General features: G+C 34.8%; 1 protein-coding gene across 7 annotated transcripts in view; it reads right to left on the reverse strand.

The window, feature by feature from the left end:
* The window catches only part of LOC124232194 (lysine-specific demethylase 6A-like), a 173,640-nt gene that overhangs the window by 19,939 nt on the left and 137,334 nt on the right, over positions 1 to 16,367 (reverse strand). For all 7 annotated transcript variants that reach the window (XM_046649157.1, XM_046649159.1, XM_046649158.1 and 4 more), the window contains 6 exons: positions 14,041 to 14,105; positions 13,879 to 13,953; positions 13,253 to 13,401; positions 8,369 to 8,483; positions 5,279 to 5,466; positions 4,406 to 4,547 (listed from right to left, as the gene is read on the reverse strand). In XM_046649157.1, coding sequence (XP_046505113.1) covers positions 4,406 to 4,547; positions 5,279 to 5,466; positions 8,369 to 8,483; positions 13,253 to 13,401; positions 13,879 to 13,953; positions 14,041 to 14,105 — 734 coding nt within the window. The remainder of the gene's footprint in view (positions 1 to 4,405; positions 4,548 to 5,278; positions 5,467 to 8,368; positions 8,484 to 13,252; positions 13,402 to 13,878; positions 13,954 to 14,040; positions 14,106 to 16,367) is intronic.

A 16,367-nucleotide genomic window follows, 5' to 3' on the forward strand; every position in this document is an offset into this window, starting at 1 on the left:
CTTTAACACTGAACTTACACCAATGGATAGATCATCCAAACAGAAGACCAATAAGGAAACACTGGCCTTAAGGGACACATTAGACCAGATGGACCTAGTAGATATATACAAAACATTCCATCCACAAACCACAGAATACACATTCTTTTGCAATGCCCATGGAACATTCTCCAGGATTAATGGCATATTAGGCCACAAACAAGTCTCAATAAATTGAAGAAGATCGAAATAATACCACGCATCTTTTCTGACCACAAAGGTATGAAACTAGAAATCAACTACAGGAAGAAAACCAGAAAAGCCACAAAAATGTTGAGATTAACAAAACGCTACTGAACAACGATTGGCTCAATGAAGAAATCAAGGGAGAAATCAAAGGAGAAATCAAAAAATTTCTGGAGACAAATGAAAACGAAAATGCAACAGGCCAAAATCTGTGGAATACAGCAAAGGTGGTTCTAAGAGGGAAGTTTATACCAATTCAGGCCTACCTCAAAAGAAGAAAAAACCAAACAGACAATCTAACAGTGCATCTAAAGGTACTAGAAAAAGAACAACAAACAAAGCACAAAATCAGCGGAAGGAAATAATAAAAATCAGAGCAGAAACAAATGAAATAGGGACAAAAATAAAAATAGGAAAAATTAATGAAATCAAGAGCTGGTTCTTTGATAAGATAAACAAAAGTGACAAATCCTTAGCTAGACTCACCAAAAAAAAAGAGAGAAGGCTCGAATAAATAAAACCAGAAATGAAAGAGGAGCGATTACAACCGACACCTCAGAAATACAAAAGATAATAAGAAAACACTATGAAAAGCTATACACCAACAAATTGGATAATCTAGAAGAAACGGATAAATTCTTAGAAACATACAACCTTCCAAAACTGGACAAAGAGGGGCTGGCCCCCTGGCAGAGCGGTTAAGTTGGCGCACTCCGCTGCAGGCGGCTCAGTGTTTCGTTGGTTCGAATCCTGGGCGTGGACATGGCACTGCTCATCAAACCACGCTGAGGCAGCGTCCCACATGCCACAACTAGAAGGACCCACAACAAAGAATATACAACTATGTGCTGGGGGTCTTTGGGGAGAAAAAGGAAAAAAATAAAATCTTTAAAAAAAAAAAAAAACTGGACAAAGAAGTAGTAGAAAATTTGAATATACTGATCACCAGTAAGGAGATCGAAACAGCAATGGAAAAGCTCCCAAAAAATAAAAGTCCAGGACCAGATGGCTTCCCTGATTAATTCTACCAAACATTCAAAGAAGACTTTATACCTATCCTTCTCAAACTCTTCCAAAAAACTGAAGAGGAGGGGAGGCTTCCTAAATCATTCTACAAAGCCAACATCATCCTGATACTAAAACTAGACAAGAACAACACACACACAAAAAATTATAGGCCAATAACACTGATGAACATTGATGCAAAAATTCTCAACAAAACACTAGCAAACTGTATACAACAATACTGTAAAAAGATCATACATCATGATAAAGTGGGTTTCATTCCAGGGATGCAGGGATGGTAAATCTATCAATGTGATATGCCACATTAACAAAATGAAGAATAAAAATCACATGATTATCTCAATAGATGCAGAGAAAGCATTTGACAAGATACAGCATCCATTTATGATAAAAACTCTAAATAAAATGGGTATTGAAGGAAAATACCTCAACATAATAAAGGCCATATATGGCAAACCTACAGCAAGTATTCTCGACAGAGAAAAACTGAAAGCTATCCCTCTAAGAACAGGAACCAGACAAGGATGCCCACTGTCACCACTCTTATTTAACATAGTATTGGAAGTCCTAGTCAGCGCAATCAAGCGAGAAAAAGAAATAAAAGGGATCCACATTGGAAAAGAAGAATTGAAACTGTTACTCTTTCCAGACAACATGATTTTATATCTATAAAACCCTAAAGAATCCACTATAAAACTTTTAGAAACAATAAAGAAATACAGTCAAAGACATGGGATACAAAATCAACGTACAAAAATCAGTTGCGTTTTTACACACTAACAAGGAAGTAGCATAAAGAGAAATTAAGAATACAATCCCATTTACAACTGCAACAAAGGAATAAAATACCTAGGAATAAACTTAACCAAAGAGGTCAAAGATCTGTACACTGAAAACTATAAAACACTGTTCAAAGTAATTGAAGAAGACACAAAGAAATGGAAAGATATTCCGTGCTCTAGGATTGGAAGAATTAACATTGTTAAAATGTCCATACTTCCTAAAGCAATCTATAGATTCAATGCAATCCCTATCAAAGTTCCAACAACCTTTCTTCACAGAAATAGAACAAAGAATCCTAAAATTTATATGGAGCAACAAAGACCCAGAATAGCCAAAGGATTCCTGAGAAAAAAGAACAAAGCTGGAGGTATCACACTCCCTGATTTCAAATTATACTACAAAGCCATATACCAAAACAGCATGGTACTGGCACAAAAACAGATACACCGATCGATGCAACAGACTCGAGAGCCCAGAAGTAAACCCACACATTTACGGACAGCTAAAATTTGATAAGGGAGCTAAGAGCATATGATGGAGCAAGGAGAGTCTCTTCAATAAATGGTTGGGAAAACTGGACAGCCACATGCAAAAGAATGAAAGTAGACCATTACCTTATACCATGCACAAAGATCAACTCAACATGGATTAAAGACTTGAGTGTAAGACCCGAAACCATGAAACTTCTAGAAGAAAGCATAGGCAGTATGCTCTTTGACATCAGTCTGAGCAGCATATTTTCAAGTACCATGTCTGACCCGGCAAGGGAAACAAAAGAATGAACAAATGGGACTACATCAAACTAGAAAGTTTCTGCACAGCAAAGGAAACCATCAGCAAAACGAAAAGGCAACCTAACAATTGGGGGAAGTTATTTGCAAACCATATACCAGATAAGGGGTTAATATCCAAAATATACAAAGAACTCATACAGCTCAACAGCAAAAAAACCGACAATCCAATTAAAAAATGGGCAAAGGATATAAACAGTGATTTCTCCAAAGAAGATATACGGAATGGCCAACAGGCATATGAAAACATGCTCAACATCATTAGCTAGCAGGGAAATGCAAATCAAAACTACAATTAATTATCACCTCACTCCAATCAGAATGGCTATGATTAACAAGACAGCAAACAACAAATGTTGGAGAGGATGTGGAGAGAAGGGAACCCTTGTACAATGCTGGTGGGAGCTCAAACTGGTGCAGTCACTATGGAAAGCAGAATGGAGTATCCTCAGAAAATTAAGAATAGATCTACCACATGATCCAGCTATGTCACTGCTGGGTATTTATCCAAAGAACTTGAAAACACAAAGGCATAAAGATAACTGCACCCCTATGTTCACTGCAGCATTATACACAACAGCCAAGACTTGGACTTGGAAGCAACCTAGGTGCCCATCAAGGGACAAATGGATAAAGATGATGTGATATTTATACACGATGTACTACTACTCAGCCCTAAGAGATGATGAAATCCGGCCACTTGTGACAACATGGATGGACCTTGAAGGTATTATGCTGAGTGAAGAAAGTCAAATACTGTATGATCTCACTCATCAGTAGAAGATAAATACGAGAAACAAACACAAAGCATTGGAGATTGGATTGGTGGTTACCATATGGGAAGCGGGGAGGGCAAAAGGGGTGATTAGGCTCACATGTGAGGGGATGACTATAATTAGTTTTTGGGTGGTGAATATGATGTACACTACACAGAATTCAAAATACATTATGATTGATGTACATCTGGAAGCTATACAATGTTATAATCCAATGTTACTGCAATTAAAAATACAAAAACCAAAAAAACCCCCAAAAAACGAACAAAAAAAACCTGATAGGTCTCTTGGGGCCAGCCATGGCCAGTACTTAACATTCTACACACTCTGCTTAGGCAGCCTGGGTTCCTGGGCTCAGATCCCAGGCGTGGAACCAATCCACTGATTAGCCATGCTGTGGAGGCATCGCACATACAAAACACAGGAAGACTGGCAAAGATGTTAGTTCAGGGTGACTCCTCCTCACCAAAAAAATCAATAACAAACACTAAAGATGATCTGAGAAATCAGTTTCAACAGAGGGGATGAAGAGAAAGCACAAAACAGTGAATTTACTGGTAGGGAATTTATTGCTCTACAATCTTACATGCTTTTTTCCTCTGTACCATAATAATCACAGTCTATTTGGAAAAGAAGAAAGTAATTTTCACATATGAATTCTCTTATTACATTTTGTCAAGACTTCCGGACCATTTTATCATTTGATGTCAACTGACATAATTCTTTGGGAAAAAAGTATTAATTAGTTAACATTTCTCATTTCCCCCCAAAAGAGGGACTATAACAATTTTGGAAAATACTTACTTAACCATTTCAAAAAGCTTCGGATCTGAAACTTTGATATTTCGTGCCATGTTCCAGGAAAGATGAACCATAGGTACTATTGACTTCACACTTTGCAATTTGTTCCATTCGTACCGTTCTACTGCCAATTTATACTGGCAGGCTAGGAGGAAAAAGAAAAATTTAAGTTATAAAGCAACCTAAAGTAAAAAAGATATGAAGTTAATCATTATCACCTCAGGTGTTAACTTCTAACACAAATTCTGAAAGCCTCACTTATGATAATTATAGTTTTAAAAAATATATCATGTAAAGGGGACTCAATGTGTGCTAGGAATTATGCTAGGCTCTTTTTAAACCTTACCTCATTTCATCCTTGCAAATTCTTATTGATTTTCTAATTCTCATTTTGTAGCTTAAAAAAATGAGGCCCCACTATTCAAACACTTGCCCAAAGTAACAAAGGTAGAATCAAGGTATCATTCAGGTCTTTCTGGCTCTAAAGGCCAGATTCTTTACCCTACATATATTCAACAGAGTTTGACATTCTAAAGTTGCTCATATCATATACCATATGAAATAAAAATTCTACATAACAATTACTCTGCTTTGCTTTTCCCCATAAAAAACTTTCTTTGTAAAAACAATACACAACACTCTAAAATATCAAGAGTATATCCTCTATGTCTACAAAAAAATACATTTGTTATTTGTTGACATATCTGTTCTTGGATACGCATTTCTTAACTTAAATTTCCTCTCTGTACTAAAAATTAAGGTTTTTCCTAGAAGACATAATCCTCTATTTGAGTGAGTTATTTTCTAATAGAAAAACAATACTTGTTAGAAAAATCCCTTAAAATATCAAATCTATTAATATAGTTTTGAAGATACCTGTAAGTGGACCAACATTCCAAGCAATATTGTTGCACCAGCCAACAGCCTGAACCCAATGCACAGTGCCTGCATTTATCCAAACCAAATCTCCAGGTCTTTGAATAAACCTATACACAGGAACATTCGCTTCATAAAGATCTTCAAGGTTGGGCCACCAAGAACTCATCAGAAAATTCAAATTATTTCTTTAAAAAAAAAAAAAAAGAAATAATGTAACAGATGAAGTTTTTTAATGCCTCATCAACAACAGATAATTTCAAAAGATTAAATGATGTTCTCAGTGTGTACTTCATTAAAACTTAGCATTGCAGGGGCTGCCCCTGTGGCCGAGTGGTTAAGTTTGCACACTCTGCTGTGGTGGCCCCCAGGGTGTCACTTGTTTGGATCCTGGGTGCAGACATGGCACCACTTGTCAGGCCACGTTGAGGTGGCATCCTACATGGCACAACTAAAAGGGCCTGCAACTAAGACATACAACTACGTACTGGAGGGATATGGGGAGATAAAGCAGAAAGAAAAAAAATATATATATATATATATATATAAAACTTAGCATTGCAAAAAGAACTGCATTTTTCAAAAGTGAGGATTTGAAAATTTAAGGAGTAATACTGAAAAAAAAACAGTGGCAGGTGAGAATAGGTAAACTCATTTAAAGATCTGTACTATACGCTTAAACTTACTTCTCAAAAGTCCAAAAGTTACAAGTTTCAAATTATACTTAAAGACTAATTTTTAATTTTCTTTCATTAAGGAATATTTTGATTTATCCCTTCTCCCTGAAGAAACCCTATCAAGGAATCCCTGAAAAGGAAACTGAGAGTGGAGACTACATCAAGCCACTTAACACTTTAACCAGAATCACTGTGGCAGACATAAGAACAAAAACCTCTCCTCAATTCACCAATGGAGAAAGACTTCTGCCTTGTATCTTCTCCAGGATTTGAGAGAAGGTCCCTGTTCTTACATGAACTATCACCACCAGTGCACCAATGCAAACAGACCAAATTATTAAGATTTTATTTTAAATTCTTTTTTATTACTCTCCTTCATCACAATAAGTATTTAAGGTAACTACAACCAACCATTTCTTCTAGAAAGAATTTAGTAAGATATATATACTTTAAGTATTTCAAATCATTTAATTTTCTCAAGAAGAAATTCAAGGTAGAATTGCTCTTTTCTGAAGATCTAAGAAAACCTTTTGCTTTCTTTCTATATATTCTCTTAAAAAATATGACAAAGGGGGCCTTGGAGTTGTCTATATGGTACCTTCTTCTCTCCTTTTTTCTCCTAACAGAAGGCTTTTCTTAAGATAAGTCTAGCATATGTTGACAAAGCAAGGAATAAAAATCAGTATGTTTTCTATGAGCTTTCAAATATTGCAGTAAAATACAAACAATACAAAAGGAAAAACAGAAAGAAAACAGTTACAAGCACAGTACAAGCCTTGGCCCTATTTTATCCAAACACTGCCTATACAAAACTGGAGAAAACTTTCCATGAAAACACAAAACGAAACAAAAACAGAAGAAAGGAAAGTGAATTAAGGCAAATAGATCCAGTAGTTTTTTCAAAAGTTCCAAATAATGGTTAATTTTAAGATAACAGCTATGTGGAGTCATAAAATAATCTAGAGAAATTATAAACATTAGAAGCAATACCCTTATGCAAAATAAGATTATAGGGAAAAGCTGAGAGGACAAGTGCCATTTCTGTAAAATAAGATAAATGAATCATTCCAACTTGATATTTCTGTTAAGTCCTTAGTTCAGACTTTTTGGATATCACTTGTCTTTTCCAACTAACTTTACCCTAAGTACATTTCACTGTCAATTTATAATATTTGAAAGCAAAGTTAAACCCTGAAAATAGTCAGTTGCTACTCAGAAAAATAAATAAGAATCACTGTTGCAACAGACGTTACACAATTACAATATACATCCTTATAACTTTAAGAAATAAATGCTTTCTGCAGCACAATGGAAACTGCAGGACAATATGACATTTTTGTTTCCTGAGCTTAAGATATTAGTTAGCTGTTACATAAAAGTAGACACTATTATTTTCTTGAGGAATCTTAAATTTAAAAAATTTTCACTGTTCTTATCCTGAGGAATTTATACATAAGATAATAAAAAGTGGGGGCTGGCCCCGTGGCCGAGTGGTTAAGTTCGCGCGCTCCGCTGCAGGCGGCCCAGTGTTTCGTTGGTTCGAATCCTGGGCGCTGACATGGCACTGCTCATCAAACCACGCTGAGGCAGCATCCCACATGCCACAACTAGAAGGACCCACAATGAAGAATATACAACTATGTACCAGGGGGCTTTGGGGAGAAAAAGGAAAAAATAAAATCTTTAAAAAAAAAAAAAAAAAGATAATAAAAAGTGATATCTTGCCAGTAAATAGGAAAACTTTGGAATACTGTTTTTTTAACCAGTACGGCATCCTTTTTACTAAATAAATATATTGACTAAAGAGTCTCCAAAATGTTAAAGTAGAGATTAGTACATGAAACGTGTACTGATTTTAAAAATAATCTCACATGTGAAGTTGCAGAACTTCATTCCATTTTTTTATCATACCTTATAAGTATATGATGTATAATTTACATTATACTAATGCCATTACCAACTCTGAAAATTGTGATTGATCTGCCTCCTACTGGAAATTGATAATTTTTGGCTGATTTATGAAGACACAATAAGCGTTAAGTTACTAAAAAGGTACCATGGTACTTAATTTTAGACTTCTTGCAATTTCTAAATGCAATTATAATAAGCAATTATAATAATTTTTCCTTAAAGCATATTTGTCAAATGAATGTAGATTAACACATCAATTTTTTAAATTAACACAAAAAACAATTCTCTCCCTATCCTCTGAAGTCATACCTGTTACTAGTGCATAAATTGATTTCATGGCATCCTTTATTTACTATTTCACATAACATAAAAGATCTGAAATAAAATCACTTAAGTTAAATTTCTGCTGAACAGTAATTGGGAATTCAGCATCATACTTTGTCCTTTACAGTAACTGTTTTCTCATAATTTTTTTAAACAAAAATTTAGTTCAGAAACTTACTTTTCACAGAAGTCATTCAGAACACCCCAATAATCTTCAGGAACGACAAACCATTCACAATCACCTGGACCAATATTAATGTTAACAGAACAGAAGTTGTTATTTTCTTGGTGACCTGAAAAGTAAAACAAAAAAAGAAAAGGTCCTTATTATACTGTAAATTCAGTGGGGAAAATGTACCTTTAAATCACTGGATTGTTTCAAGAATAGGGTGAAAAATAAATTCTTATAATCAGTGAATCGTTTATGAGAAAAATAAGCATTAGCTATTTTCATTATTACAACTACATTCTCATCTGTAAACTCCTTCCAATTCTCACAGAGTATCAGAAAAGTAACTAAGAGGCACAATTTCCAAATGTAATTGGTCCATTAGCAACCTATAGCTCCTATAAACATCACAGTTTGGGGCTGGCATCATGGCCGAGTGGTTAAGTTTGCATGCTCCACGTCAGCAGCCCAGGGTTTTGTGAATTTGGATCCTGGGTGTGGATCAAGTATCTGCTCATCAAGCCATCCTGAGGCGGCATCCCACATAGGAGAACCAGAAGGACGTACAACTAGAATATACAAGTATGTATTGGGGGGCTTTGGGGAGAAGGAATTAAAAATAAAAAAGATTGGCAACAGATGTTAGCTCAGGGCCAATCTTTAAAAAAAAAATCCCAATTTGATATTGGTACATCCTGTAAATGCTTATGACTCTGCCACCACACACAGATGGACGGTATTGGCCTGGGATGAAGCTTTAAAATTAGAGAGCATAGGAAATGATGATTAGAGAGCCATCTTCAGTAGAAAGCTTAGAATTAAGCTGAAAATTAAAATATATTAGGATTAATAACAATAGAGACACTAGATAACTTTTCTATATATCATATTAGAAGAATCCTAATTATGACACATATGATCACTGAGAGCATTATATGACGAGAGAGTTAAACAATTGTGAAATTCAATATCTCATGGTAATGAATAGACCACACTTTTAAAATACTTAATTTAGTATTAAGTATTTTAATACTAAAATACTTTTAATACTTACTTAAAAAAACAGGAACTCAAAACAATGTTTCTTTGAATTATATTGAGCAAACTAAAACGGACCATACATTTTTCCTAAGGAATTCCTTAGGGTTCTACGGCTGCGGCTGAAGAACTAATACTTTACAAACAAATTTTAAAAACCCAAGCACTTTTAGGCACATATGACAAAGAGGTAATCTATTAAGTTTGGTTTCTCTCCTCCAGATTTTCCTTTGAAACATTTCATTTTCATATAATACTTAAACAAAATATTTCAGATTGGATGAGATAATTTTCAAATTGAAATGAATCTTAATAGATCCAGTCTAACACTATTTACATAAGACAAAGCACTTGAGAGGTCAAACTCTTGCCCAGCATTATAAAGGTAATAGTGACAAAGAAGGGCAAGATCTTAAGTCTTCTCTGATTTACTAGAATTCTATTTCTCCATATCTCTTTCCACTTTACCCAAATATCAACGATAAAATATCACAAAAGTGAATTTCCAATAATGACAGGAATAAACATTCCAACCAATGGGCTATATCCCTGGCTGTCCATCAAAATCCCTGAGGAGCCTTTAAAAAATACTACTGAGAGATAGTCCCCAAAACACAGAGACTGATTCAGTACTTCTTCCAAAAGGCTTCTCAACAGATTCCAATGAGCAGACAAAGTTGGGAATCCTAATTCCTTTACAAATAAGCAACAATCTATTTTAAAAAAAGTAGTCGGCCAATATTCAGTGAGAATGTGATGAAGAAGCAAGCACTTTGGTTTTCAAACTACGGCTGTTTTAAGTAGCAAAGAGAAAAACAAGAGGAAAATATGTCGACTGCAGACATCAGTAGATAGCTGAACTGGTTGTTTGCTGCTACCATCTGCCCTAATTATCAGTGGCTGGAACTTACAAATTGCTATATCCAGATTAACATCTATGACATAATCAGGTCAATGTAAGGAGAACAAAGATGTTATAACTGTGTTGGCTGAAACGCTGAGATTTTAAATCAGAGAATGGCAAACTGTGTCTGAGGCCAAACACCTGCTCTTTTAAAAAAGACTTTCATGGGACACACCACTGGTTTATATTCCAACTATGGGTGCTTTCACGCTACATATTAGAATCAAGCAGTTGTATCACAGACCTTATGCACCTCATTGCTTTGCCCTGCTGCTTGGCAAGCTACAAATTGCATTAACACAACTATAACTCAGTATTTCAAGTCCCATACATATCACCATACCTCAACATTTCATTTTGCTTTTTAATTACCAGTACATATTCATCATATTAAAACAAAAAAAGTGGACATCAAATGTAGCACTTTTAATGCATGTGGGAATATAAATGATTTTTTCCGTTTGACAGGAAAGCACTGTACTTATGTAATGGTGTTCTTGCTGTGTTAGAAGATTACTCTGTACACTGAAACTACCAGATGAAGTTCTTTACAATGCCCATCTCACAGGAAAACAATGATTAGAAAAATTAGAAAATTCAAAATGCAGTATCTCATTATAGCAAAACTTTTTCATAAAATTAAAAAAAAAAAAAAACCTGAGGATGAAACCAAATTAAGTTTGGCCAGGCAAGAAAAGCAGTTTATAGACAGTGAGTTAAATAAATTGTGACTGATTGCAGGGGATAAAGAAATATTTCTAGGGAAAATAAAATGCTTCCAGACTATTAGCCTTTGTCAATAACAGCTTGCTAAATAAAGATATGGGAGGGCCTGCCTGGTGGTGGAGTGGTTAAGTTCATATGTTCTACTTTGGTGGCCCAGGGTTTGCAAGTTTGGATTCAGGGAGCAGACCCCATACCATTCATCAAGCTATGCTGTGATGGCATTTCACATGCAAAACAGAGGAAGACTGGCACAGATGTTAGCTGAGCGACAATCTTCCTCAGCAAGAAGAGGAAGATTGGCAACAGACAGTGACTCAGAGCCAACATTTCTCACCAAAAAAAAGATACTAGAGAATTAATATCAATAGTCAATTAAAAAACAAAGTTATTTCAAGTTTTATGTGGCCGTTGACGCGTCAAGAGACATCACTAATACTACCCAGTTGATATTACTTATTTGAGAGATCAATGGCAAATGTGAAGTGACTGAAGATTTAACTCTATAAGTGGTCTTTGGAGGACCAACAAGTAAGAATATTTTCACAAAAGCTGAAAAAAAATTAAATACTGCTGAAGTGGAATCTGCCAAGATGTATTACAACAGATGGTGGGGAAAATATGTGAGAAGGAAGAAAAAGGCTTACTTGGACAAATTAACAAAGTTTGTAAAAATGTTTAAGAAAAGACATAAAGATCATTAAGTTACTTATTGTACTATTCACTGGCAGATACTTTATGAAAAATATTTTCCTGTGTGCCACTCCTATAGACTCAATGAACATCACTTCCATGAAATTTTGTTAGAAATAAAAACTGACTACCCTGTCTCGCCCTATTACTTAGCAGCGGTAAAGTCGTTTTGTAATTTTTAGAGCTCTCAGAGTTGAGACTAAATTTTTTCTGACTGAGAACAATCATCAGCCACCAGTAGTGAACACTGACAGGTCGTAGAAATTTTGTTTCAGTCTTCACAGTGATTCTTCAAAAATTCAACCTAATATTTCAAAGCAAAACTTGTATTACAGTAAAGGCATTTGGAAGACAATATTTTCTAAATCATAAGTAATATCAAACTGCTTTATATACCTTCTGTGGTACCAAAAATTAAACAAAACTAGATATCCATTCCCTCAAACATTTGCAAGATATATTTTTCAAGCTCAAACTACAGCTCTAGTATCATTTTTCAAACCTCAATGTAAGTGAAGAGAACATTTCCATATTACAAAAGCCATTTGTGCAACTGAGAAACTTCCAAATGACCTTCAAATGGAAAGGATTAATCTGTAATGCAACAAAATGTGAAAGGAAAAGGTGAAGTAAAAAAGCTGAGAACTCCATAAACACGTTCCAACCAATTAACATCATCAGTAAAATATGCTCATATATTGATAGCAGTATTTGGCAGTAACTATTTGTATCAATATGCATTTTTAAACATGAAATACGTAAAATCTCATGACAGAATAGCTTTAACAAATGTACATTTGTAGTTGATTTTGGTGATAGGGAATCTTGACTTTGAACCCCAAAAAGCTAAATTTATTTGCCCATTAGAAGAAAAACAGTGCTCTCAATTATTACGTATTTTGATTTTTATCAATAAAAAGTTATGAAAATTAGTTTTTTCTATTTTTATATAGCGACTTACATAATATCCTCAATTTAACCTTTTGGTTGATAAAGCCTAAAATACTTACTGTCTAACCATTAAAAAAAAAGTTTGTTGACTCTTGCACTAGAAAGTTTCTGAATTACATTTGAAAAAACTGTAACATAAGGGAGAGATTAGAAAATATCGGTGCACCACATATTTAAGGTTCTTCAACGAAATTTTTATTACACATAGTAAGCTTCATACAACAAAGTTCTTACTGTAACTGTGGTGAAAAAAAATTTGAAAACTTTGGATCAAGAAAAAGCCTTTCAAGAGCTTTAAATTACATTTCTCACTGAGAAGCTTACTGCCCCCTTCCTGGGTCAAATTTTCCCAACTGTTTTGGTGTTTACATACAGAAAGGATACAAGACACACTGAGAAAACAAATTAATACTCTCAGCTCAATTATAAGAATAATTACAAATATTTTTACCCAAGAGAGAAAATTTAAAAGTCCTCTGGCTTTATTAATTAAAATGGGAAGGAAGTGGTTTCATGTGTATGGTTCACATTTGACTACCTCTTTTCTTTTAATTATACAAGATATGGTAGATCATAAAAATAACCTGGTGTTCGACTCCCTGGAACTTTCATGTAGAGTTGAACTGTATTCATGCCCAGTATGGTATGCCCAAGGTGGCTTAAAAGATTTCCTGCTGATACCACACGCACAAAAGCAGGAAGTTTAGTCAGCTCATGTAGCTGCAACTTCCACCTGAAATAAAATAACAGATCAAAAGTGTAACCTTGCTGCAAATATTTATGAGAATTAACCATGTCCTCAAAACTCTTGTGATTCAATCAGACAAGCATTTAATCTCTAAGTATTATACTTTCATGGTCAAAAGTACTAGAGTGTTTCAGTTTTCCCAAAGAAAAAAGTGCTAAAACAAACAGATCACTGAAAAAAAAAATATACATATCATAAAAACTTATAGGACTCTTGTAAATGAAGGAAATAATTTGTATTTTTAAATTTAAAACAACTAAGGTTTTGAGATTCTTCAGTTAACAAAAACCTAATTGCAAAACCTAATAAAAATGATTTCAGAATGCCAGTGTTTTTGGCTAAGACTTCTACATCAATACAAAAAGAAGTATGATAACCAGTGATGAAAAAAATACGAAAGTAGGCAATTTCCAGTTCTGAAATCCTATTTGCACTTCAGGGAAAGAGAACTGGAGGACTTACTTTTTATCATCAGAGAGGTCAATGTTGGTCCCGAATTTTATGGTTTTAAAAGGTCCTTTTCTTCTCCTTCCAGAACTTGGAAAAAAAAAAAAAAAAAGAAGAAGAATATTAAATCCATGCCTTTTGGATAGAAATACTGAGTAAACACTAAAAGTTACTTACGAATCTGAAGATGTGGATTCATTATCTGAGTATTCTTTGTGTTGTGTTCTTTTCTCATTTTCTTCCTATATATTAAGCAAAACCATTCATGTTTAGTATCCTATTACAGGCTACCATTTCCACTACACAACTAAAGAAAATACATCTACGTAAGTGCTATTTTGACTTGAAACTAAGTTTCTATAAGCACATTTCATAAAAAATATCTTCAATGATCACTTTAAATAAAGAACTAAGGGAAGGCAAGCAAAAAGGCATGGAACTCAACCTCCTCCATCAGCCACAAAATTAATATTCTAAAACTCAGGTATGATGCAAATAAAAAAAACATGTATCCATTCTAATTTTACTGTGGACCAACAGATATTCTAAATAGCAGATGAACTGTATTTTAAATGACATCAAGGAATCAGAGAGAGAACTAAAAAATAATACACAAAACCTGACAACTTTTAGGGAAAAGAAACTGTGTTAACTACATATTCCTAAGAACAAGAGCTTATTCCCCATTTTAAAAACGAAAAGCAAAGTTTGTTTTTCTCTACAGACACTCTTCTATAAGAATGAAATTTGTAGGTTCTTATACTTGCTAGAAACCCAAAAGGATAATGAAAAAAAACTAAAGCAAAATTGGGAGAGTATCAAAGCTACTTATAAACACCAACAAGCGAAGCAAGAGCAGACATTCTAAACTGGCAGGAGTGTGTTTGCATACAAATGTAAATATTCATAGCTTTAGATGTACAGTGTAAAAAAATTACGATTTCTTACTTCCAATTATAATTTTGTTTAGTCACCCTGATACTGCCTGTGTGGACCACACTAACAAAATTAAGGGCCTATAAAGAACTGCACGGTCTAAACTTTTGATCCAATAAATTCTATATAGATAATAAAACATTTACACAGCATTAGTAAGGAAATTAAATAGCTGAGTAAAAATGTGACAATGTGCCAATATAATTCAATGAGGAAATGGTGCTGAGCCAAGTGTATACTTCCATTTAACAGAACAAAGCTGGACCCCTATCTTTCAGAAGTGGATCAATGACCTAAATGTAAGAGCTACAACTATAAAATTCTTACAATAAAACATAAGAGTAAATCTGTATGACCACAGAATAGGCAGTGATTTCTTGGCTATGACAGCAAAAGTAAAACAACTGAAGAAAAATAAGTAACAATTCATCAAAATTAAAAACTGTTGGGGCCAGCCCAGTGGTGTAGTCATTAAGTTTGACTTCAGCAGCCTGGGGTACGTAGAGTTGGATCCCAGGTGCAGACCTAGCCCCCTCATCAAGCCAGGCTGTGACAGCATCCCACATAAAAACCAGATGAAGACTGGCACAGATATTAGCTCAGCAACAATCTTCCTCAAAACAAACAAACAAAAACACTTTTATGCTTCAAAGGACATCATCAAAAGTGAAAAGACAACTCAAAGAATAGGGAAAATATTTGCAAACTAATACTTCGCAAGTGACTTGGTTGGACATCTAAATGAAAGAAGCCACTCCATCCTAACAAGTAAAAAGCTGAACAAACTGAAAAATCAACAATCCTCAGTTTGGTAAAACAAGAGAGAACCCAGAGCAAACGGCTGCCTCCAAAACTGGAGAGACATGTGAATAATGAAAATCTCCACTAATGGCAGCTGAAACCTCTGTGGATACCAATGCCAGGAAGGAAAAACTGAGTTATAATTGAGAATTTGCTAGAGACTCGATGTGGACACATCCAGGAGTTAAAAAAATGGGGGCCCTAAAGAATTATGTGAGTTTTACTTGCAAGACCTTGCCCAGCTCTCACAGAAAATATTAGAGAAGAACTCTCTACTGCTTACAGAATAAGGAAGGTAAAGGAACTATTTCAAAACACATGAGAGCATGCTGTTGTTCTTAACAGTGTCTGCCCTCAGGACAAATTACTTATCTAGAGACTGACTAACCTTCTGGGATTTTATCAGGATCTAACTGTCCAGGGAGAAGGGAAATACTCAACTCCAGCCCACGTTAGTCACTTTATTCCACTAAACGCAGAGGAAAAAAACCAAACTGAGATGCACGAGTGAAGTTAACAGTCTAGAGCACATGTTTACCAAAAGCCTGTAATCATAAGATTATAGAGTACCTCCCATACTGCCAAAATTTCACTAACACATCACTAAAAGCCTATTTATGGCAGTACATCATTTCTGTCTTTCAACCCAAAATTGCAAGGTACACTAAGTGGCAGAAAAACTGTTTGAAAAGACACAGTAAGCACCAGAACCAATCTCAGATATGGCAGGGATGCAGAAATTATCAGACCAGGAGCTTAAAACAACT

Source organism: Equus quagga, unplaced genomic scaffold (genome assembly GCF_021613505.1).
Source record: "Equus quagga isolate Etosha38 unplaced genomic scaffold, UCLA_HA_Equagga_1.0 HiC_scaffold_32_RagTag, whole genome shotgun sequence".
In the NCBI taxonomy this organism is placed as follows: domain Eukaryota; kingdom Metazoa; phylum Chordata; class Mammalia; order Perissodactyla; family Equidae; genus Equus; species Equus quagga.